At 38.3% G+C, this 25,304-nt stretch overlaps 2 protein-coding genes across 5 annotated transcripts in view; both read right to left on the minus strand.

Annotated features, from left to right (window-relative positions):
• The window catches only part of fam13a (family with sequence similarity 13 member A), a 67,713-nt gene extending 63,802 nt beyond the window's left edge, over nt 1-3,911 (minus strand). For 2 of the 4 annotated variants that reach the window (XM_023333798.1, XM_023333795.1), the window contains exon 1: nt 3,647-3,911. In XM_023333798.1, the coding sequence (XP_023189566.1) occupies nt 3,647-3,673 (27 nt within the window). In that variant the 5' untranslated portion in view covers nt 3,674-3,911. The remainder of the gene's footprint in view (nt 1-3,646) is intronic. The other 2 variants (XM_023333799.1, XM_023333797.1) reach the window with 2 other exon arrangements.
• A 1,235-nt stretch (nt 3,912-5,146) lies between these two features.
• Nucleotides 5,147-25,304, minus strand: part of LOC102231407 (ovochymase-2-like) — a 28,934-nt gene continuing 8,776 nt past the window's right edge. Inside the window, exons 7-25 of the mRNA XM_023333247.1 lie at nt 24,790-24,990; nt 21,236-21,451; nt 18,054-18,194; nt 16,066-16,311; nt 15,776-15,961; nt 14,311-14,420; nt 14,103-14,203; nt 12,987-13,264; nt 11,850-12,013; nt 11,587-11,770; nt 11,277-11,495; nt 9,937-10,071; nt 9,635-9,856; nt 9,375-9,557; nt 8,739-8,851; nt 8,492-8,586; nt 7,978-8,267; nt 7,050-7,210; nt 5,147-5,487 (exon numbers count right to left, since the gene is read on the minus strand). Coding sequence (XP_023189015.1) covers nt 5,299-5,487; nt 7,050-7,210; nt 7,978-8,267; nt 8,492-8,586; nt 8,739-8,851; nt 9,375-9,557; nt 9,635-9,856; nt 9,937-10,071; nt 11,277-11,495; nt 11,587-11,770; nt 11,850-12,013; nt 12,987-13,264; nt 14,103-14,203; nt 14,311-14,420; nt 15,776-15,961; nt 16,066-16,311; nt 18,054-18,194; nt 21,236-21,451; nt 24,790-24,990 — 3,434 coding nt within the window. The 3' untranslated portion in view covers nt 5,147-5,298. The remainder of the gene's footprint in view (nt 5,488-7,049; nt 7,211-7,977; nt 8,268-8,491; nt 8,587-8,738; nt 8,852-9,374; nt 9,558-9,634; nt 9,857-9,936; nt 10,072-11,276; nt 11,496-11,586; nt 11,771-11,849; nt 12,014-12,986; nt 13,265-14,102; nt 14,204-14,310; nt 14,421-15,775; nt 15,962-16,065; nt 16,312-18,053; nt 18,195-21,235; nt 21,452-24,789; nt 24,991-25,304) is intronic.

Raw genomic sequence — 25,304 nt, forward strand, 5'->3', positions numbered from 1 at the left:
CCACAATGTGTTTTTTTTCTTCCCAATTAAAATGCAAACAAATACAATTATTGTAAATTCTTTGTCCTTTACCTGCACAGCAATAAATTAATAAGTAATATTTTAATTAAAACAGACATTAATGCAACTTTTACTTTAATGTTTAACTTTTTGAGCCAATTATTTTCTATTTTGTTGATCGATAAAATGTTTTTATTTCACTTTCAGGAACAAAAATAATATTTCTCTTCTAAAATATTTGCTGTGTTTAACCAATTACAGTGGATGGGTGTGACCAGTTGTGTTTCTGAGTAAATGTTGCTGGATTTGTTTTGGTTTGTGGCATGACTTCCTGTGAAATAAAATAAAAACAACAAGTAAAGGTTAAATTCTTTGTGTTGTTCTAAACATTTTCAGGTGAAGAATTTCAAAAGGTTTGCATCTGAAGCAGATTTTCACCGTCTTTAAACTGCAGTCGAGAGCCACACAAAATTATTCAATATGCAGAAAAAGTAGCTACTCTAACTTAATAAATTAACAAATTGAAGTAATTCATTTAAGTTGGATCAACTATTCATTTTTTTCAGTGTTTTGTATTATTGCAATACATGTCAGGTGAGCACTGTCCGATATTTTTGTGAAATATGAGATAATGAAAAGTGCACAGTTGCTGGTATAAATCTAAAGATATGGACAGAAAAAAAAACATAAAGACATCAAGAGATTCAAATACATCAAGCTGATTAAATACAAATTATTCCCAAAATCCTATCTAATTATAAAGATAATTTCAGGTTTAAGTTTTTTCTGAAACATTAGGGTTTTATGGAACTTTTTTATTGCTTTCTATTCTTTTTATTTCCTGTGTGGAGTAAAATAAAGTTCATCCCCCCACGGATTTCCAGTTAAGCTGATCTGAGACGAGGACATAATGACCAGATGCTCTAAGTCCATCTTTACTGCCATGACTACATGTGGTGACCTCATACAGTGTTGATAAAATACCAGAGGTAAATGCAATCACTGCCTGCACATGTGCAAACAGAGGAAGTCAAAAGCAGCCAGATGCATAAGTATGTATCATTAAGTATTCAATTATTCTATTGATTAATCTGATGATTAATTGATTTGTCAGATGAAAAAATGGTCACATTCTGCAGATTTTTCATTAACCGCTAAAGCTTATTTTATACAACAATAAATTATATAAAAATGCAAATAAACAAATAATTCAGTTCCTTTTTAAAATAAACATTTTATTGCCTAAAATGCAATAATACAGCATTCTCTTCGTGTTCGTCTCATTATTTGTAGCAAAGGATTAATCTGCAGCTAAAAAATACATTAATACAGTCTAGAGTTGATGTTTTGAATATTCTTTTGACCAACCGATTAATAATTGCATAGCAAAAGGTGCTGGACAGGAGATTTTTCTTTTCTGGAATTTAAACCAGGTGAAGCTAAAACTTTGGCACTCCAGGGGGTCTGGGTAGAGCTTATTGTGTGTTATTCTTTCAGTAATTGGCCTTCTTTGTAGTGCTCCAGTTAATAATTAAATTGTTTGTTATTAAATTACTTTGGCGATCATGTCACCATTCGATTAATCACGACCAATCCGATTAATCGTTCCATGTTCAGTCTACAGGCAGTCTAAGGTGATCTAGAACCAGAATCCAGATCACTCTGTCACTCTGTGGGACTGAAAGTGAAAGTGAACAGAGAATCATAAAGCTCTCCTGATCCCAAGATCTTGTCACAGGATCATTCTGTGGACAGAAAAAAACTCTCCGCTCAAAAAGATTGTGCTGTCACTTAGCAATTCAACTTTCTGCCAGGCCTTTGGGAAGAAGCTGGCTAAGAACAAAAGACTTCAGGAAGCCATTTTCCTCTATTGTTTACAGAGACAGTCAGCTGCGACGCATCCTCCGTAATCCTCCCCGCGTTTTGACAATGCTTTCACACTTCATGCACACAAAGACACGCAGTTCTGTGAAAAAATGTTTTAAACCGCATCTCCAATTGGCTTACATATAGCAGAAAACGTTGAGAAATACAGTATGTGTTTAGTTGATTGTTTTCCTGTATTGTACCAACGCCTCTTGGAGATAAATCTTATACTGTTGAAAATTCAGTTTATTTGCCTTTAAATGGTAAAAAGAAAGCAGATTTAAGTATGTTTATTGCAGCCGTAAATAACTTGACAAATTCTCTCTGCCAAAGCTGAACAGGTTTTGGTGGAGGCAGTGTCATGGTATGGGCCGCCGTCTCCCTTAAAGCTGCAGTATGCAACTTGTAGAAAAATATTTTTTTTGTATATTTGTTGAAACAGATTATTTGCCTTCTTCCAGCGCTGTCTAGAAACAACCAATCAGAGCCAGGAGGCGGTTCTTATTGCTGTTGATCACTACTCCATGTGGCGATGCTCATTCTTTCTCTTCCTCCACCTCTTGCTCTCTGCTACACTGCAGATAGCACAGCCTATCATGAATGCTAATGTTAGTTAGCACAGCTACATACATTTCACATTTTTCTCAAATCTAAAGAGCTCTAATGTCAGGAACACTTTGAAAATACTCTTTTAAGGAAGGTTTCTTAAATCGCTAATGTGCTTTAAATAATCTCTGTTGAGTGGAGGGTAATCCAGTTTAAATTATCAGATTTTAACTGAATTATTTCAATTATTATTATTTTAATTGATTATTATTATTATTATTTTTATCAAATTGACCATTAGTTTAAATATGTAGAACGGGAGTTCCCAACTAATTTTCATTTTGGGCCATGTAATGATTATGAATGTCCTAAAAGAGCCGGTTAAATATATTGATGCCTATTACAGTTTTTATTGATTGCTTTGAGAAAGTTTTTATGAAAACTACTAATTCCACTAGATTTTTTCACTTATATCTTGGGAGAATGTCTTCGGAGTGAAATTATCTGCTTATGGAACTAGAACTTTTTCATCCACACTAAGGAATTATTTACTTTAAACAAGCTCTACTATCTTGCTGAAAGGTTTCTGGACCAAAGCTACTTGGTAAGATTTAGTATTCTTGCAGTAAAGAATTGAAACATCTTGTTGGGAATCCTTCATTCCCTTTAAACCACAGATTTCAGGAATGAGTTCGTGGACCGAACGCCTCGGCCGGATCATCTCGTCCTGTTTTCTGCTCTCTGATTCATGAAGCGGACGACAGGCCCCGGCATGCGCCGCGCTCTTTGCCCTCCTCCTCCCCCTGCAGCTCCTTTTTTCCAGGCTCCCTCCAGTATGTGGGTGGCCACTGGGCCAACTGGCAGCAAAAGCTCCACAGACGTCAAAAACAGCTCGGAAAAAAACTTACAGTTGGGAAGAAAAACAAGGAGGAAACGGGACATTTTAAGCAAGTGACGTAATCAAGTGATGAAATAACAGAGATGAAAAGTCAGGAGTTTGTGAAAAGTGTATTTCTTTGTGTTTTACATGCACTGATATTTAAGAAAATAAGTGCATCTGATCACCTGGTTCCCCTTTAAAAGATAAAGTTGCTTTTACTTCATGAAGAAAAGCAGGATTCAGAGCAGGAAGCAAACATTTTTGGCATTTTTTCCTCCCCAACACAGCCACTCAGAGGAATACCGACTCGTTATTTTTATCCTTAAACTCTCGTTCACAAGTTGCTTTACTCACACAGATGGTCATAGCTCCTGCCCCCATTCTTCCACCAAAAAAACTCCAGCAGAGGCTTAAAGATGAGGGGCAAAACTGCAGCTGTCCTCCTCTTCCTCCTCCTCTGTCAGAGGAAAAACCCCAGAGCTCTGCCCAGAGGTCCGCCTTTATTCCTCAACATTTGAATCCTCCAAAAGCAGAAAGAAGATCCAGTTATGAAGAGTTTGTTGTTCAGTCAGTGCCGGTAGATCCAGCGGCGTTCAGCCCCATGAGGCACAGATTAGTCCCTCTTCCTCCCTCTTTATTCCCCTCTGCTCTCCCATGCTGAAACCCGAGCCGAGCTCTCCCATTGGCTCACCGAGACGCTCATGTGACTCGGGATAAAATCCCAAACATGAACAAGTCCTGCAGACTCTCTGCAAGGAAATGAGGCTGGGAAGATAGAGGATGATAACACGGAGGAGAGGAAGACTGAGTGCTGGGATAAAATCTATTTTAGGTAAAAGAAGAAACTAAATTCAGTTTTTTTAGTAACTGGCAGCTGTAAATATTGATGTTTATGATTTTTCAAAAGTTTTTAAACAAGGTGTGTAGATTTATAATTTGGAAATCGAGTAAAAATCCCAACTTTTCACATTTTTTAAAATGGTGACCATTTGTTACTGTTCAGCACAACCTTTTTCTTTAGTTTATGTCATAATTTTAGACAGCGATGAAGAAGCAAAATCTGTGTATTGGTTAGAAAAATGTGTGTATTCTCACACTTGACAGATAAATAATTTACCTGACAGAGTTAAAATAATTTAAGTCAACCAAGAATTGTATTATAGAGAAGATAACAGCAGGCAAAATAATACAAAAGTTAAAAGAAGTGACAGTTTTGAAAAAAAAAAAAGGCTCTGGGATACAAACAAAATGATTTGAATTGAATCACCATAGTAACTAGTGGCTCATCATATTTAGGTTAATTGATTAATCATTTTCTGATTAATCCATCATCAGATAAGTTTCCATCTTTTTAAAAGCAATAATTGCACCCAGATGACAAAAATTTGACTTTGCCCTCAAAGGATAACAAAAATATTGCAACATTTTAAAACTTGAGTGGCACAACTAAACATCCATCCATCCATTTTCTCACACCTGTCCTGGTGGGGTCGGGAGGTGCTGGTGCTTATCTCCAGCTAACGTTCCGGGCGAGAGGCGGGTCACCCTGGACAAGTCGCCAGTCTGTCGCAGGTCAACACAGAGACAGACAGGACACACAACCATACACACACACACTCACACCTAGGGAGAATTTAGAGAGACAAATTAACCTGACAGCCATGTTTTTGGACTGTGGGAGGAAGCCGGAGTACCCAGAAAGAACCCACACATGCACAGGGAGAACATGCAAACACCATTCAGAAAGACCCCGGGCCGGGAATCGAACCCAGGACCTTCTTGCTGCAAGGCAACAGCTCTACCAACTGCGCCACTGTGCAACAACTAAACAGGAAATTGAAATATAAACTCAAATTTGCAAATGTATGAAATTTTATTTGAACATAAATGTGATTGTAAACAAATACTTACATGATTAAATACTCTCTACTCTCACTTTTATGTAGTTAAGACAATAAAACACAACTCTGAACTCTGAAAGCATTTCATCCTGATCTGTGCAGATCTCATATCGTTTTGTTATTTTCATAAATGAACTTCCGGATGCTGTTCTCGATCCAGTGGCTGAAGGCCGACACTCGGGTGAACACCGATGGTTTCTTGTCTTTGATGCAGCCCTGCGGTCCGAAGCTGACCACACCGTGCACCTCCCAGGTCCCAGCGGTGGAGCAGGCAAACGGACCGCCCGAGTCGCCCTGCAGGGCAGCAGAATAAACTTTTGATGCATGAAGACGTTCAGACGAGACGACGACTCATTTCTGTGTCCTTGAATTTGGGGCGAACGGTTTATTAATAACCTGGGGGAGCGAAACCTGACTGAGGTTTTATTGACCTGTTCGGTGCTTTCTGTAGCTCTGAGACTCTAAACCAGGGGTGGGCAACTCCAGGCCTCGAGGGTCAGTGTCCTGCAACTCTTAGATGTCTCCCTGGTCCAACACACTTGACTCCAACAGCTGAATCACCTCCTAAGTGCCGTCAAGTTCTCCAGAGTCCTGCTAATGACCTCATTATTTTACTCAGGTGTGTTGAAGTAGAGATACATCTAAAAGTTGCAGGAGACCGGCCCCCGAGGCCTGGAGTTGCCCACCCCTCTAAACCATGCTCCTGCTCGCATGGCTGGTCATTACGGCAAACAAATAATGCCCGAATGTGCTTTTTGTCCAATTATAGCTGCAATCTCGGCAGCGGCGATTTCTAATCAAGGTTGAGCGACCGCAAACAAAACAGCCGGCTGATTGTGGAATAAAGAGACGACCCAGCTACGTGACAACAACACACTTATGTAACATTCGAAGGCTGTTAAAAAGGAAATCATTTAGTTTTTCAAAGAGGGCTTCCTGGGTGGCCACAAGGGGGCGCTACTAAGGCCTCAGAAAGTTGTATGGAAAATGATTTGAAAAAAGTAAAAATAAAGAATGTTATATAATGCCATTTTATTCAATAGCGCATTAGGGTCATTGCAGATAGAAAAAAGACAGAGGAGTAAATTTCCGCCAAAAAATCTCTTAGTTTTGAGATTAGGCTTAGTAATTTTTTTAAGAAAAAAAACGTGGAAATTTCAGAGTTTGAAAAGTTGAAAATTAGTTATAAAAAAACCTCTGAATTTGTGATAATAATCTGTTATTTTATAAATAATTTGGAAATTTTAAACTTTGTCAAAAATTTGCTAAAAAGCTCAGATATTGTGAAAATTATTTCAAGAATTTTCTAGAAAAATACATGAAATTTCTGTAGGATCAAAAATCTGAAGAATTAAACTTTTGACATTGGAAATTTCTGAAAGTAAAAAAGAATTTAACTTCTGAAACTAAGAAATTTCAAAGTGGTTTTTGTGCATAAAATTCCTGAGATTAATCTAAAATTTTTTTAGATTTTCTAACAATTTTTTTACTTTTCAAAGTCACAAATTTCCTTGTTTTTTTCTAACAAGTTTCTTGGTAAAAACTTAATCTTAAAAGAAACTGTCCAGCAGCTCTGCTGCATAAAAGACCTAAAAACTCATGACTGACTAAGTCAGAAGTTATGAGGCAGCATTGAATAATTATTAAATAGCGGATAAAAGGAAAAAAAAACACAACTAAAAGTTTCTTTACATGCTTTGTAGCATGTAAAGCATGCTACATTGTTTGTGGGTTTGCAAAGGGATTTACCAGCAAGAAACTGATGCTGCTTTGGGAACCAAGGCATGGAAAAGTTTGTGAACCCCTGGTCTAAACTGTACTGGGTTTATTTTCAGAGTGTGTGGCTGTGTGCGAACCTGGCAGGCAGATTTCAGCTCGTCGGGGGATTTGTAGCCGGCGCAGATCATGGAGGGCCGAACCGTGTCCCACCAGTACGAAGGTTTGCTGCAGGTCTGGAAGTCAACAACTGGAAGAGCTGCTTGGTTCAACGACTTAGCCACAACAGGGAACAAATTACCTGAGAAAAGCAAAATGTTTCAGATGTTACAAGTTGCAAAATCTATCACCAAGGCTTGTTACTAATGTCTGTTCCAATATTTTGTACTGAACTCGGAAAAACAACGTTATAGGCTGCTGCTGCTCCCCCTGCATGGATAAAACTACAAGACTCTTAAAACCTTCACACTGGAAAATAATAAAGTCTTACCAAGTATTTTTGGTCCAGTTTCTAGTGCAAATGTCTTAGTACACTTGAAACAAAACAAAACTAGCATACAAGTAATTTTTCAACAAGACATAGGAGCTTGTTTTAAGTCAAGTCCTTAATATTGAATGTGCTAGTTCCACTGGCCGATTATTTCACTTATAACTAGTAGCGGCGGGCGATATTGGCAAACATTTTTATTAGAATATATTTTCTTAAATATCTCGACAACAATATCACAGATGATATTCCACATTTCTGCTGTTTCGTTTTTGTGGGGTGAGTGGATTCTTTAATTTATTCATTTTACTTTTTTTTTATAAACAGTCGCTAGAGTAAAAACTATTTATATATCAATTACACAATACCTTTAGTGCATCAAAGAAACTACAAAATACATAAATATAATTTGGCTAACAAAAAAGTCTGAAATAAGCCATCAAATATAAATAAAAATACTTAAAACACAAATGAAATTGTTGCGGTTCAACAGAATATTTTAATGTGCAAAACCAAGAATCTTGTTTTAATATAAAAGGAAATCTTTCTATTAAAAATACTCAACACCAAAATATGTCTACCTTTCTCGTCTCCCCATCCTGTGACGAAGCACGGCGTCCCCGCCGGCATCACGGCTCCGGGCTTCGGCAGACAAACGGGGCTGATTTCCCTCGTCATGTTGACGGGCTCGCTCAGGTGCACCAGGGCGATGTCGTCCGTGATGTCAGAGGGATCCTGCTCATACACGAAGCCCTCGTGTCGGATTATCTCGTCCACCTGGAAGCACTTCTCCGCCGAGGGAATGTCCATGGAGGAGTTCATGTGGTGTTTTCCCAAACACATGCGGTGCAAGGAAGGTTTGTTCAGAGGGCTGAAGAGCACATGGAACATAAATATGCTTCAGTACTCCAACAGTAATCGATGAAACACGATTTAATAGAGAGTGGAGCGGGGAAATAGATTTTCAGAGTGCTTAGTGTCAAAAACAACTGCTTGAATGTCAAAGATGGAGCTGAGACAACTAAACAACCAACTTAAGCTAAAATGTGTTGAGAATACAATAAAAAAAGTTTATTTATTGTGTAAGATACTGACAACATAAAACAGTGAGCAGCAGTAAGGACCCATTCCTCATGAATCAAAGAGCCTCCGCAGTTGTGCAGGTAAGGTATGGGAGGCAAGAGTGTCGCCTTCAGAAACAAGAAAACAAAACAAAACATTATTTTTAAATGAGAAAATGTATTAATTTAATAATAAGAGGACACGCCTACGTCAAAGTATTAGGGGAAGGCTAAAAGATTCTTTTTAATTATAATAAGTCATAAGCAGAAGGTTGTTGCACCTGCATTGAGACCTGCCAAGGCCAGGAGTGCGGGATGGCCTCCTCCCCATTGACGACGTGCTGAGTCGTCGTTTTAGGTTTCACTGCTGGATTTCCACAATCTTCTGGCCAATCTGAGAGCAGAAAGTTTGAAACGTAAACTTTATGCTGTAATCCAAGACTAAGATGTGTTTATATGTCACCAACAAACTCAGTCTAAGAGTTTACACTGCAAAAACACAAAATCTTACCAAGAATTTGAATCTAAATTATATCTCTGCACTATCTTACTTAGAAGGTCTTCGGAAAACAGAGTGTCTTCAGTCAGAGGCTTCTTCAAATGTGCTGTAATACAGACTGCTACAGCCAACAGCCATCACTGTCTACAATAACTCCTCGAAAATTTGAATTAACAACATATAATTTCCTACCGAGATCAATAAAGTATTTTTGAATTTGAACTGTACATTTAAAATAAGATAACAGGAAAAAAAGTTAAAAAAAATGCTGACATAGTGCTACTCTTACATGAGTAAATTTTTGGGTACTCTTCCCACCTCTGAAGATCAGGATTATAGAACATGTCATCTATTTGTCCCAGCATTAAGAAACCTCAGAGGAGAGTTAGCAGCAGCTAGTTTAGCTGGTTCCACTCACTGATAATGACGTTGTCCCAGGGGTTTGGAGGAGGAGGAGGTAAAGTCGGAACAACACTAGCGTCAGTGGTCCAGTAACCTCGAAAACCTTTCTGCTGATCTGCGCCATTACTCAAAAAGCGGATGACCGCCGTGTTGCTGGGGATGGTGAAGGTGGGAGGTGGGGCGAAGCCGCAGAACCGACCTGGATGACAGAAAAAGAAAACAAGGTTACTAAAGAATTAACTGAACAAAGATTGAGTCTGTGTGATGGCAACAAACCAAGTGATGCCATGGTTTCTCCATTAAAGATCTCCACGTAGTCAACACAGTTTCCAAACAGGTTAACGGCTTGCAGCTCGAAGTCAGTGAACGCCACGTGAATGCTTTCTGCCGAGGGAACATTGATGAGCCATGTGCAGACGCTCTGCGCGTTGTAGTCACTGGGCCAGTTTGGAGAGGTGATTTCCCCCTGGTTGCTGCTGAAACGTCCTCCGCATGGAGCTGCAGCAGAATGAAACAACACGTCATGTAACAGCTGCATATGTTGTGTCTCATTCCACCAGGTTTAGACCCCGTCTCACCCTCTGTAGGGTCCACTGCCTTCCAGGTCACAGTGAAGCCAGAGTCCACCACCTTGTCGTTAGTGGAGAAGCTGATTTGAAGTTTATTTCCATCACTCACCAAATCTGCAGGGGGAACATGACTGCAGTAGGTCCCTGTTGGAAAGAAGAAGAAATTCTTCAGATAGCAGTTATGTGCTTAAATATTATTTTATCAATCAAATCAAAGCAGTTTTTATCTGTATGCTATCAAATTACACCAATCAGTCCCTTCACTTTTTCGCAAAAACTCGATCATTGATATTCACTCAAAATCAACAGATCCTCACACTTCTTTGTGCTAATGCATAATTGTGGGTTTACTGCAAATTTTCCTCACAAATGGCAAAAACGATGGGGATTCAAAATGTGACATTTACTGTCATGCATAAGCACAAATATTGCAAATATTGCTATTATTTAGCAAATATTTCTAAAGTAGCTCCACAAAATCAGTGATTGCAAAAAATCTGAAAAACAATCACATAATCTTGGAGGGACAACATTATTTAATTTAAAAAGTACGTATCAAACGCAGATACAGCTATTTATTAATATTTTAACAGTTTGTTAATGGGTTTTCTGAAAATATTCTAGCACAACCATTCATGATCCTGATATGGCCTAAAATGAAAGTGAGTTTGACACCATTTTAAGACATAAAACAGGAAAACAAACTAGAAAGATTCAGGATTACTTTTCAAATCTTCATATAAACAGCTAAATGGTTAAAACACAGACTTTACTGGATGAACCAACAACACAAAAGTCTGAAAACTTCAGACTTTTGAAGTCTGAAGTTCTTCCATGTTATTTAGTTAAATAAATGGTAGTTTTTATTTTAAACATGGAAGTTGGTAAGAATGGCTTTAAAAGATGATTTTGTGCTGTGAAGTATTGATTTAATGTCTGGATCTGCAGGTGTAAGTCAGATCTAAGACCTTCGACATTTCAGGTCAAGACGCTTTTTTTTTTCCACGTTATTTTTATCATGTGCAAGAAGCTTCGTATGGTCCCTTAATAGATAAAATAATGTATTTCATTTGTTTAGATCCTTATTTGTAACTCTAGTTTTACAATTCTAGACGTCTTTATAAGAAATCATAAGTATTTGTTGTTTATCTTGTGGATTCATTCCTTTGCAGATTTAAATATTTTGCTCTTGCTTTGTTCTTTATGGACGGGTTTTGTTTTGCAAGTCAGGAAACATTCGAGCAAGAAGAAGGACGTCAAAAATGTCAATCTTTCGCCGGAGCAACACTTTGTCACCTGACTGACATGTTTTTGCTGAAAATAACAGGCTGCAGCAGACTTTCACACACCCAAACTTCCCACATTGTCTGTGAGGCTGACTTTGTCGTTCATGCACAGCTGACTCTCCTCCAGGGAGAAACCGGCGAAGTGGAGGTGCACCAGTTTCCCTGCAGGCGCCTCGATGTTCCACTGGCAGCGGGCGTTGTTGCTGTAGGCGGCGGGGTAACTCATCGACGACACTGTGCCGCCTTCGCCGGACAACTCCTTCGGCCCTCCACAACCCGATGCTGCACAGAAAAACCAGAAGGAGAATAATGGGCGCACACATGCTCTGATTTTCTAGACAAAGTGGGTAATTTCAGGCAAATAGATTCATACTGTGCTCATTGTAGAGCTCCCTGCGGATGACATTTGAGATCCAAGGAAGGTAGGCTGAGGAGCGGGTGAACACGGAGGGCTTTTTGTTCATTATGCATCCAATAGGACCAAAGCTGGTGATACCATGAACCTCCCAGGGACCACCAGGTGTGTCCTGGCAAACCAGTGGACCCCCAGAGTCTTCCTGTCAAAGTTACAAACCCAAAATGAAGCACATTCTTCACAGAATGTCATTTTATTTCAGCTTCTGTGGCTTGTTTTACCTGACAGACAGACTTTAGCTCGTCAGGCAGTGTGTATCCGCAGCAGATCATGGAGGTCTTCACCTGGAACCACCAGTAATCCATTCGTTTACAGGTGTCATACGGGACAACAGGAAGGGCCACCTGGTTGAGCGTCTCTGAAGCTTTAGGATTCATCGAATCACCTGCTTAAACACATAAAAGCAATTTATTCAGCATTTTGATCATCAGGAGGAGTATTTCCTTTTCTGTCCAGCAGGTGGCATGAAAACTTTGAGACGCAGACTGTTTTGGAGGATCAGTGTTGCCAGATTGGGTTGGTTTCCACTTGATTGGGCTTGTTGGGTTGAAATAAACAACTAAACTGGGGTATTAATATTTGGGCTGCTTTTCAAAACATTTGGCTGTTTTTTTAGGGAAAATATTTCTTATTGTGTGACAGGAAAGCAAAAAAACTTGTACAATTTAAAAAAAAAGACTATTCTTGCGCTCATTTTATTAGTTTCTTTATTCTGAAATATCATATGAAGTATTTTTGGTGTAGATTCTACTGCAAATATCTTAATACACTTGAAATAAGATAAATCTAACTTGAAAACAAAAAATCAGCAAGAAAAAGGAGTTTGTTTTAAGTCAATAATTCCTAAATATTGATGAAAAAGCATTAGTTCCACTGCCAGATTGTTTTTCTTCCTGGGACTTTTTAAAAATCAAAATTAAGTAATTATTGACTTACACAAGATCCTCTTTTTTCTGAAAAGTTACTTGTTACTTATGTTTTATTTCAAATGTACTGAGATATTTGCACAGGAAACTAGACCAAAAATACTAAAGATTTTGTGTTTTTGCAGTATAGAACCTGTCAAATGTGACACCAACAATGATTAATTGTCATTGGTTAATTAAATGTCGTAGTAGCAGGGTATCATAGAAATCCCAGTGATAAAACAACTAAAAGTCTCAAGGCATCTGGTTCTGGTCAGCCAACCAAAACAACGTGAATTTAGTTTAGAGGCTGAGATTTGGGCTGAGTTTTTTTGTGTGTTTTGTGTTTTTTGATCTGGCAACCCAGAGGATCAAGCGGCAGTTTAATACTGTAAACTGGTTTGAAAATGAAAAAGTGACCGACTAGCTTTGCTGAACATGAAGAAACAGCACCTGTCTCGTCCCCCCAGCCTGTGGCGTAGCACTTCTTTCCTTCAGGAAGGATTTCCTCCTCAGAGGGAAGGCAAGCGAAGGAAATCTGATCTGTGGGAGCGGCGTCCTCAACCAGCCTCACCAGCGCAATGTCAAACTCCACAGTGGGAACTGTGGGATACTGGAAGCCCTCGTGGCGATAGATGCCAGAGATGCTGATGCAGCGTTCACTTGGCTCTGCGGTGGTCAGGTTGTGTTTGCCGAGGCACATACGCCAGCGCTGCAGCTCATCTGCATATCTGGGGGATAAATTAATTGAGGGTTAGACTTTATTTTATTAAGCTACAGAGCCTTGCAAAAGTTTTCACAGCTCTTGAACTTTTTTACAGGTTATTGAAAAAGCTGTATTTCAAGAATTAAATAACTTCTTAACAATGACCAGTCAGTGTGGTTTCTGTGCTCACTACAGTAGCTCTAGTCAAAGTGTTCAATGTGTACACTGCAAAAACACAAAATCTTACCAAGTTCTTTTGGTCTAGTTTCTACTGCAAATATCTTAATGCACTTGAAATAAGACAATAATAGCTCATAAGTAACTTTTCAGCAAGATATAGGAGCTTGTTTTAAGGCAATAATTCATAAATATTGATGAAAAGTATTAGTTCCACTGGCACATTATTTCACTGATAACACAGGAAAAATGTTTTGTTATAAGTGAAATAATTTGCCAAGTCATTTTTCATCAATATTAAGGATTTATTGACTTAAAACAAGCTCCTATATCTTCTGAAGTATGAAAAGTTACTTCTCAGTTAGTTTTTGTCTTATTTCAAGTGTACTAAAAACTAAACCACAAATACTTGGTTGGATTTTGTGTTTTTGAAGTGTATGAACTGGAGCACAACCACAGCGTTTGTACAGTTTGTGCACAGTGCAGCATGTGACAGTGTTGATTATGACATATTAATGAAGCGACTACAGAGTTGGGTTGGACTTTCTGGTACAGTTCTTGATGGTTGTGGAAAATTAATGCAATTATTTCATGAAGAAGAAATTTTCAGGGTGATAAAATGGCTTTCACTGTATAATAAGACAAGTTCACTTTGCATTTAGGAGATTATTTTTTCTTGCATTTACCTTATGAAGCAGTGGGCTGCTGTTAGCACCCAGTTTTTATGAATCAAAGTCCCACCACAGGTGTGAAAAAACTTGGGCTCAGGCTGACTGGAAGGCCAGACCTGAAAGAAACGCACCAAAAAAACAAGCAGAGAGATAAATACTGCATCAGTCCAGAAACCGTAGCTGCTCCTGTAAACTCTGATGCATTTTTTGTGAACATTCCCACCTGCATGGACACCTGCCAGGGCCAGGAGTGCGCTACAGCTTCCTCTCCATTCACTATGCGTGACACGACAGAAGGAGGAACGGCCGGTTTCCCGCACGTTTCGGGCCAATCTACAAGAAATGTTTGTGTTTGAGTACAGGCAGAATAACGAGCAGAAATCTGCTGCTGACAGATAAACCTCTGTTTTGCACTGATACATGTTTTCCAAAATTATTTTTGCAGACAGACACGGCTGACATTGCCGCTTCAAAAAACACGCCTCCACTACAACTTGCTGGGGAAAGATAATTTCTGTCAAAATGCAAATTAAAATTGTACATTCGTTTTGTTCGCCCAGACAGCAAATTATTTTTTCTGCTCCCTTCTGTAACCTTGCTAATATGGAAACTCTGTCTGAGCTTGGCAGGAAAATGAAATCCTATAAAAACAGCGCTGTCCATCTATCAAACTCTGTTTAAGAAATTGCTTTGTCAGTGGCTGCAGCCACCTGGGGCTCATCCCTGGATGAAGAATGGAAATAAGGTGACAACCAGCAAAGGAAGGGAAGTAAAGCAGCAGGTCACCTCACACTGTGTTCTCAGCATCCAAAATAACCGTGTTTGTTCGTTCATCTAGGAGGTGAGGCACTCGGCGTATGCCCAAACACATTTCTGTTGTACTAAACTGGACCTCATGTTGAGTATAGAAACTTGTAACTGGACATCTGAGATACCAATACTAAGCAAACATTAGTAGAAGGAATGATTAACGCTAATATTAAATCCTATAAATTGATTCCTCTTTTGGAGGTTTTTTTGGTTAGAAAAAAAGCCTGTTCATTCTTACAGTCTGAAGTAATTCTTTCCTAAACTGGACCTAAATTATATGTCACTTTATATAACTTATAAACTACTGTTACAGAAAACGTAAAGGTTATGCTTCACGACATACTGGGTACTTTTCCAGACTAAGAAGTTATTTTTCACTTTCACTTATAGGTTACTTTCCCCCAAGCCACAAGTTACAGTCCTGATCATCCATCCATTTTCTAACACCCTGGTCCCTACTGGGGTTTGGGAGGGGTGCTGGTGCCTATCTCCAGCGAACGGTTCGGGCGAGAGGCAGGGTCACCCTGGACAGGTCGCCAGTCTGTCGCAGGGCAGACAGACTCTGTCACAGAGACAGACAGGACAAACAACCATACACACACACACCTAGGATGAATTTAGAGAGACCAATTAACCTAACAGTCATGTTTTTGGACTGTGGGAGGAAGCCAGAGTACCCGGAGAGAACCCACGCATGAATATGAAACTCCGTGCAGAAAGACCCCGGGCCGGGAATCTAACCCAGGACCTTCTGGGTTCTTGCTGCAAGGCAACAGTGCTACCAACTGCGCCACTGTGAAGCCCAGTACTGATCAGTGTAGCTTTAAGTTTTCCTCTTTAATGTAGTTAATGGCTTTATGCTGACACAGATAGTCTACCTATGGGGATGCCGTCCCAGGGGTTTTGTTCAGCAGGTGGCTCAGTGGGAGCAGGGACACTGGGATCTGTAGTCCAGTAGGCTCTGAAACCTTTAGCCTCAGTAAACATGTCTGCGTGAAAACGGATCAGCAGCCTGTTGCCTTTGCTTTGGATGCTGTTGGGCAGGTTTGTTCCACATAAAGGTCCTAAATGAAACCGAAAATAGTTAGTCTGCAGTAAGTAAAAACATAGAGGCTGTGCAATTGAATTATTAGTGATTACGATAGGGGGAAAAATGACCCTAACTTACCATGTTTTTGATTTAGTGCGCTAGTCAAGCCATTGATGTCAAACAGCATCACATTGTCGTAGCACTTAGATATGATAAAGTCTTTGGCTTCCAGGTCAAAATGAGTGAATGTCAAAGTGATTTTCTTCCCTAAAGGCACAGCAATGTTCCACATGCACTCCATGTTGGCCTTGTAGTTCATCGGCCAGTTCTGGGACTTGATAACACCAGTTTCCTCTTCAGAGGAAAAGCCACATCCTTGGATGTCTAAAAAGCAGAAACAAATAACATGGAGATGGATGGTATGATACATAAAGGAAAGATTAAGTATTTAAACAAGGAATTGAGTACATACACTTATCTACAAGTCTACTGCAGGAAATACATCTTTCAAGCAAACCGAATGAGAACAAAATGTCTCACTCTGCAAAAACAGCTGCAATGCTACAGAAGCTGAGAGGAGTCATGCACAGAAATAGATCTTTATCTGTAATTGAGGGTAAGGTATTTAACAAAACTGCTTTTCTCAAGATAAAGACTGCTACAATCAGTTATCACTTGATCAAAATCAGGAGACAACAGATGCACTGTTGTCTCCTGATTTCTTAGACAGCATAACTAAGCAAATATAATCTGGGAACTGAAAAATCCTACAGTAAACCAATTTCAAAACACATTCCTTAAATAAAAACAACATAAAAAAACATACAATGTTATTTAGTTCCATTTTGTTTAGATAATGATTTCATGACTTGTTTTCCTACTTTTTCACAGTTCTGTTGCTTTTTTTTCACCAACACCATTTCTTTCAGAAGTGGTGATATAAATTCCCTGGTATTGCTGTTTGTATTGTTCAATGCTGAACTTATTGTTTTACATCAGGCATCTTGTTGGGCAGCTAAGGGGGTCTTTAGCAAAACAGAGCCGTTGATGGCAATTATTTCTGATAAAGGTGGAATATAATGATCCTTTAACAATCGCTAATTATTGCATTTATATGCAAATGATATGTATGTTGCTATTTTAAGCTAATGTTTTTAATATAACATTGTCGTAGCATTTATCTTTAGCTGACGTTACTTTAACTTATTTAATGTTTTTGATTTCTGCTCATATGAGCAAGGGTTACCTTGGTAACAGCGTTAGTGTTAGCCTTCTAACTGTTATTTTTCAGTGGAGCTAACATTAGTTTATAAACCCAGTGCTACGGCCGGTGGCGGAATGGACTTAGAACTTTGTCAGGATATCTTGTGGTACTATTGTGACAACAATAAAAATGATGATAAAAAATATTCGATCTTTTTAGGATTTTTAGTAGTCATAGGGCCACAAACACAAATACTGTTCTTGAAAAACATTTTTATTTTAATCTGGCTTCTTCAGGATGCCACTAAATTGCACGCAGTAACTTTAATCATATTTTTAAATTTAATGATATTTGTGGAACAGTGGAGAAAAAAGTAAAAATAACATTTCCAATAATGTCAGTTTTGTTTTTTAATATAAATTCAAATTTATGAAGACAACAATAAATCACAGATTTTTATCATATGAATTTTTATAATTGATCAAAAAGTGCGATAAACCCCAACTTGGTGGACCTTCTAATTCATTTGTTTGTTTATTTAAGCTACCAGGCAGAATCAGTCAGAAAACAGAAATTAATGCTCAGTAGTGTAAAGAATGTGGACTGTGCTTGAGTATTAAAGTCAAGGTAGCTCTCCTGTGTCTGTGTGGATGAGGTGTTCCAGAGCAACATACAGTTCTACCTCTCTGCAATAAGTGGGGCTTTCTATCCTTTTAGGATGATAATCATTATGATAAAAGATTAAAAGGTTTTATCTGGCTCTTGATTCCTTTTCTGTATTTTGACCCATGTTTCCACAGAGCTCAGACAGCTGCAGCAGCCGAGTATCTGGCACAGTGATGTGTTTATGACTGGTTAACGAGACATTGAGGTGCTTCAACAACTTCCTCCCTGAGCTGTGAAGGTGTTTCTGCCATGCTACCTGCGATATCTTCAGGATACACTGCCTCAAACTCTGCAGAGAATCCTCGATCCGTGAGGCGACTGTCCGACTGGAAGTTGACAGAGATTGAGTTACTGGCGCTGACCACCAGTGGGGGCAGGATGTAGCCGCAGTGTGTACCTGAGAATGAAGCAAAGGAGCAGGGATAAAACAGGTTCATGTGGTGGATCGAAGGTCCTTTGAGCAGATAAGATTTGGAACTGTAAACAGGATAAGTGAACAGTGTGTAGATAACAGATGATCTGGGTGCAGAATCTCCGCTGATTAAGATAATGCACTTTATTGCACGTATTGTGCTGCGTGTGCATGTTGTTGATGGAGTATGCACTATATTTTGTGCATGACTGAAATTCTAACCTATTCAAACTTTTTATATTGAACAATGAAACAATAGACTTGATTCTATATTATGTAGAATTAAAAAATAATTTAAAGAGAACCTGTCTGACAACATGAAGTAGAAAAAAAATATATCAAAAAACATCATATCATGCATAAACCAAAGGAGGTTAAAGAATAAGCAAGAAAAAGGCAGCAGCTGCATTTCCACTGACCATATAATTGTGCAAGCTTGTTGGTCAGATGAGATTGTTGTAAATATGCTATATAAATAATCTTTGAAGTAAAAGTATTTATTTTTTTGTCATTTGAAAACTTTATTTTGTATTTACTCATCAGATGATGATCCAAAAATGACAATAGAGCAAAAACAGAAAAAATCTGTAAGGTGGCATGGGCTTCTCCACAGCACATGCACGGCTTTGCCGTCTGGACAGAAAAATGTTAACTACCATCCAGCTGGCTCACCCAACAGCATTCAAACCCTTTGAGCCCGTCATTACAAAAACACAGGAATCTCTTATTTCTATCTGTACTCTCAGCTCTAAAAAATCCGGATATCCAAAAGAGGAAGACTTGCAAGAAAACTTGAGGTAGGTTTTTTTTGTGTGTGCAGATCAGGAAACAGGTCTGCAACAAGAAACATAGCTAGTAAACATAGCTTTTCTGAAGCTACAGAAGCCTTTAACAACACCATTATCAAGCTAAAGATCAAACATACTGCCTGGTCAAAAAAGAGTTGGCATTTGAATTTAACTGAGCAAAGATATATGAGCTTCCTATTGGATCGTTACTGCATGGACAACTGTCTTCCAGCTGGCAACAAGTTATTTAACTGCAATTTATACAATAAGTAGCTCTGCATTAATTGCAACACTGGATGGTAATAAATCTGATAACATTGCAGAAGCTTATCGAAACAATGTTACAGTGTGTAATGATCAAATAGGCAGTCCAACAAAATATTAGTGTGTGATAGGTTTTTTGTTGTTGTATGCCTAACATTGACAGCCTGAAATAAAAATATGCACGTAATTGTGGTTTTTGCAAGAATGGTGCCTTGAGCGAGCCCCTCCTTTTGACAAACACCAACCAATTAAAATGGTTTTTTTTTGTTTTTGTTTTTTGCAGCAGGAAGCAGGTAATGTAGTCTCCCTTTCGCAACAGCAACTAAGGGAAATTGACAGATAAGATATGTTTTATTTCTTGGGTTCCCCACTCCTTTGTGATGCCGCCCTGGGCAACTGCCTATACACCCTACGTCAAAAACCGCCTCTCTATGCGCATTTTCAGAAAATGTTTTATTGTCTCAAACCAAACATGTCTGAAAATTGTTAGTTTTCCAGGCTTTTATACTCAAGAAGGTTAAAAGCAAGCCATTTTATAGAAATATTGCTCTCCATTAATTTCCTTTGAGACTTGTAAAATGAGGTGACGGCCAGCCAAGTGACTGGTACAATTTGTGCATGTAAAATTTTGAGTTTGTACAAGCTGACTAGCGACGCAACACAACAAAGTTGAAAATTTTCAAACTATAGTTGCTCTCTGCTGTGGCAGAAAACTTTCACTTTTTGTTGTTGTTTGTTGCTCCCCGTGTGTCGAGTTCATCACGCACCGCTGTGAGAGAGGCTTCTACCGTAGGTCAAAATAGGTAGTTTGACAAATCTGAATTTAAATTTTCAGATTAACATTGACACCCCTAATTTAAACATAAAATATAACAATTTCCAAACTGTGAAGACAAAAGAAGAATGAGATAAATCACTACCTCAATGTAAAACAACATGTGTTTTTATTTCTTTCATTTGGAGTTTTGCAGAAACAGGTGTTGTTTTGTTTTATTTTCGCTTCGACACATAAGCACATGCTCCCTCGGCTAAAAAAACACTCATCGCCTAACTCAGAGAAATGCACAGTGAGAGTGTGCCTGGGCCTCGGTGCTTCAGTCCTCCAGTACTCAGCAAGAGATAAAGCTGTATCAGCCTCACTGCAGCCAATGAAGTGAATAATGAGAGGTAATTTATAACGGTGCGGCTCTTTGCAAGGAAGATCTTAATCAACAGTTTTACAGCAGGAAAAGCAGCAATTTAGCAATATAGTGGTAACAGAAAGGTTGGAAGAAGATGTGCCAGACACACACTTAGGGTGTATATTAACAGATGCACATCAGCGTCTTTCATGTGACAGGAGTCTAACGTCTGCCAGCAAACTAATAGGTAGGTGCAAAATGTTCTTTAAAAGTTCACCCTGCAAAAACACAAAATGTTGCCAAGTATTTTTCTTCTAGTTTCTAATGCAAATATCTTAGTACACTTGAAGCACAACAAAACTAACTTACAAGTAACTTTTTCAGCAAAATATATATAGGAGCGTATTTTAAGTCAATAATTCCTTAGTATTCACGAATATGTACACGAATATGTATAGGTGACATTGTTTCACAGTGTGAAACAATGTGACCTATTGCCAAAATTAATAAATAATAACATGGGTAAAATGTCTCGTTCCACTGGATTTTCTTGTCTTGTTCTGCAAAAACACAAAATCTTACCAAGCATACCAAGGGGAGAGAAAATGGTACAGTGGGCGAGGGAAAGTACACAAGAGACTAGGGAATTAATCCAACACTATAGAATAACTAGACCTAAGAAACATAATTAAACTAGAGTATCAAGGAATAGCTAGAAACAAGAAATAAGCATAACTAGAAACACTTAGTAGGACTGAACTAAAAAATAAACCAGTCTGAACTATTCAAAGAAAGAGACTAAGGAGCACAGAATAATAAAAAGACCAAACAACCCAACAATCCTAACACTCACCCAGGATGCTGTAGTTGTCTGAGATGATCAGCTTGTCGTCTTTGCACTGTCCGGTCTCCCCAGTGATCGCGAAGTCGGTGATCTGCAGTTTAACCAGGAACCCTTTGGACACTGATATCTTCCAGGAGTTATTGGAATGAGCCGGGTATGAATTTGGGAAACCTGCAGACTGGATAACTCCTTTCCGTCCTTCAATGATTACTGGCCCTCCACTGCCTGCAGTGCACACACACAACACATGAACCTCGTTAAGTACGATGTTGTTTTTTTCACTTTAATTTCTATTAATTAGGATTTTTTCTTTTCTTTGGTTCACAGCTGAGGAGGACTGGCTTGCTTCGATACAGCTGCAGCATGAAGTGACTCCCTGTACTGTACTTTAATTGGCCCCTGGAGAAAACCGATCTGTCTGCCAACAGTAAGATGTGGAAACGAACAGATAGAGCTCAGGAGTGATCTCCGTTCCACCATCATTATGTGGTCGCTACGACATGATTCAAGCTGGGTTTTACTTGGAAAGGAAGCAACGCAGTCACGTATGGTGCAGCAACACATTATCTAGTTGGGAAACAGAGCAGATTATGATTAATCATATTAATCATGATAATAATAGTAGCAGTAGAAGCCATTACCACTTGGTGTGGTCAGAATTAGTTCTTGCTTCTTTCCCCCATAAATAAGAATCCAGTTTTAATGCCTCTTTGATCAGCTTTACTATTTTTCTGAATTAAGTTATTGATGAAGCAATTGCTTCCTTTAACCTTAAATATACTTGTTAGTTTTTTTCTCATGGTAAGTCCTCTTGGCTCAGTGTATATTTGTGTTTTTTTACTTTCTGAAATCATATTGTTGCCATTACCTGCATTGGTAGGTTGATCCTCTGTTTCTCAGAAAAATTACTCCTGGTTCAGTGTTTTTCCTGTTTCACTGAGTTTCTATTCTGGGAAAAAGCACCTCTGGAACTATTGCTTTAGCTTCCTATGTAAGGTATTCCTTCTTCAATGCCTTTGTGTTTGGCAGTGTTTCTTTAATGGAAGAAACCATTGATTTAGCTATTTTTGCCATTATTCATACATGCACTTTGTTTTTTCCTGCTTAACTGTGTGTCTACTCTCAGCAACTATTGCTTTGAGCAGATTTTGGCAACTTTTTCAGTCTTTTCCCATAGAAAGTATTCCCTTTTCAGGTCCTCTATGTTTGGCAGTGTTTTTTTAATGGAAGAAAATCTTTGAGCTATTTTTGCCATTATCCATGTAAACACACTGTTTTCTTTCCTATTGAAAGTACTCTTGGTGCAGTGTTTTTTCTGTTTAGCTGTGTCTCCATTCTGGGTAAAATCCCTGAACTATTCCTGTTATCAACTTTCGGCAATTTTTTGTCTTTTGCCATAGAAAGTATTTCTTTTTTCAGTTCCTCTATGTTCAGCAGTGCAGCAGTGTTTCTTTTGTGGAAGAAAGTCTTTGATGGAGTTATTTTTGTCCTAATTCATACATGCTCTTTGTTTTCTTTCCTATAGAAAGTACTCTTGGCGCAGTGTTTTTTCTGTTTAGCTGTGTCTCCATTCTGGGTACAATCCCTGAACTATTGCTGCTATCAACTTTTTTATGGGGTTTTTTGTATCTTGCTGTTGAAAATATTTCTTTTTTATGTTTGGCAGTGTTTCTATTTTGAGCTATTTTGTTATGTGTTGTACACATTGTTTTACTCATAGCTTAGAGGTTCTATGTGATTTCTCAAATGCTTACATTTTTATGAAATTTTGCAAATAGGATATTAAAATGAATTGAGTTTAACTTTTTTACTTTATGTTTATTCAACTCAGCTCATTCAGAAAAGTACTTATTTTTTTCTTCCCCAAAAGAAACACCTCCAAACATTGAAGCAGGACTACCTTCTACTGGAAAAGCCAAAAAAGTTGCTGAAAAAAAAAAACAAGGTGCCTACAAAGTTAACGCAAATATTGTGATACAACTAAAAATAAAAAAAAGCACAAACAAAACATAAGCACGTACGTAGGAGTACTTTCCATGGGAATAGAAACAGTTATTTGTCTATAAAGTGCATGTAAAATTCACATTAAGAAACCAAACGTCAAACTATCTCGAGCTATTAAAGCTTTTAGATCACTGGATTCATATTCTGCCTTCTGTAATTATTCCTGCTTCAAGCATAAAAAGCGATGCATGATTCTCAGCTGTTATTCTAAGATAGTCTCAGCCGGTTTAACTTCGAAACCTCATCATCTTTTATGAAGCGTGCCGCAGCATCTGTTAAGAGTAAAACTATTTCTAGCAACAACAAAAAAAAATGCACCACTGAGAAACGGCACATCAGAAACGTATCAGAAGAGAGAATGTCAAAAAGAGAAAATGGAAATATAAAAGTTAGACTGACAGTGACATCTGCAAAGAGAAACCTTGTCAATGCAACTCAGAGTTATGCAGATCCCAGCCATCCCAGCTCTGTGCAGGTTTCCCCTGCTTCTCCTGTCATTTAAAATGTAATAAGTCTTCAAATTTCCTTCACCAAAAAGATGAAAACTAAAGTTTTTACTTCATACTAGACCTGCAGGGATGAAAAAAGCTCCTCTTCCTGCTCATTAGCTAGTTGCCAAACTTTAGAGATTCCAGACCAGAAAACTACCAGAAACCCATGACACTGACTACCGATGGAGATTTTCTCTAATTCACACACAGATCTGCAGATAAATTCATCATTTGATAATAAGCAGTGCTGGAGAAAATTAAACCCCTTTAGCTCATATTTGATGATCATAATCGACTACAGCTGGTTATCTCTCTTTGCCGGGTCAAAAATGTTTTACCTTATATTCTTATAACAGCACAATTTAAGCAATAATTAGACCAGAGATCTCAGTGAAAATCTAATGAGGATTGTAGATTTATACCAGTTGGGAAAATCTTTTCACCACATAATCACAAATTATTCAAACCACTTTGAATAATTCACAAAGTTATGGTAGAAAATCAGGATTCTCCCTCTCAGATGAAATGAACCTGCTGGAGAAGCGAACCAGAAACCACCAAAAGTTCAAGAGACTCCCAGAAGCTTGATGGTAGCAGCATTAACCTGTGGGACTGTGCCACTGCCAGTGATGCTAACGCATTGCAGATCATGGATTAAATAACAAAAAAATTAGCAGTAAATCAAAATATTTTAACCTCACCTAAAACTGACATCTTGATGGTTTGAGTGGTTAAATATTATCGGAGGAATCAGCTTTTACTGGCCAAGTTTGTTCCCACAAACAAGAAATTTGACTTTAGTTTCACACACTCACAGCATAAAGACGTTAAATATTAATATAACTATATAACTGTAGGTATAATTTTGATCCAGTTTGTAAGAAAATCCACATTGACTTTAAAGCTCGAACCTAATTCTTGATTTTAAATTTCATTTGAACTTTCCTGTAATGAGTTTACATCTATATTCAGCCGTGAGTCGACAGGACTCCAATGAGACAACGTTTTTATCAAAAACAGGAGGAACGGGAATGAAAGGTGTGACCCAGATTTGAAGAGAAAACTCACCGGACGTTGTGGGAGGTGGAGCAGTTTTTGTGGTGGACGGAGCCTTGGTTGTGGTGGGAGTGATAACTGGCGGACGACTGGACTTTGTGTACGTTGCCTGGAATCCCTTAGAAGTCAAGCTGTTGTCAGATTTAAAGCGGACAACCATTGTGTTGTGACTGGACTCCACTAGCTTCGGCACAGACCCACCACAAAATTTACCTGAGGGTAAAACTTTGTGTTAAATTCACAGAAATGTATAATTTCATTGGGTTTAAAGTTGACTCTCAGTTCTACCACATTAAACTTTAAAAACAGTTTTGAATGAATAAGATTGGTGTATTCTACAGGTATTTTATCATCGCTGTTCCTGTTTCTTCCAAGGGATGAACTGATCCACTTTTTTCGCTTTCGATACCAATAACAATATCTAAGGTTTAATTTACTTTCCCTTTGAGATCAATAAAGTATTTTTTAATTTTAATTGAATTTTTAGTATCAGCTAATAACCACTGGATACAGAAAAACGGCACTGA

Source organism: Xiphophorus maculatus, chromosome 5 (genome assembly GCF_002775205.1).
Source record: "Xiphophorus maculatus strain JP 163 A chromosome 5, X_maculatus-5.0-male, whole genome shotgun sequence".
NCBI classification, from domain to species: domain Eukaryota; kingdom Metazoa; phylum Chordata; class Actinopteri; order Cyprinodontiformes; family Poeciliidae; genus Xiphophorus; species Xiphophorus maculatus.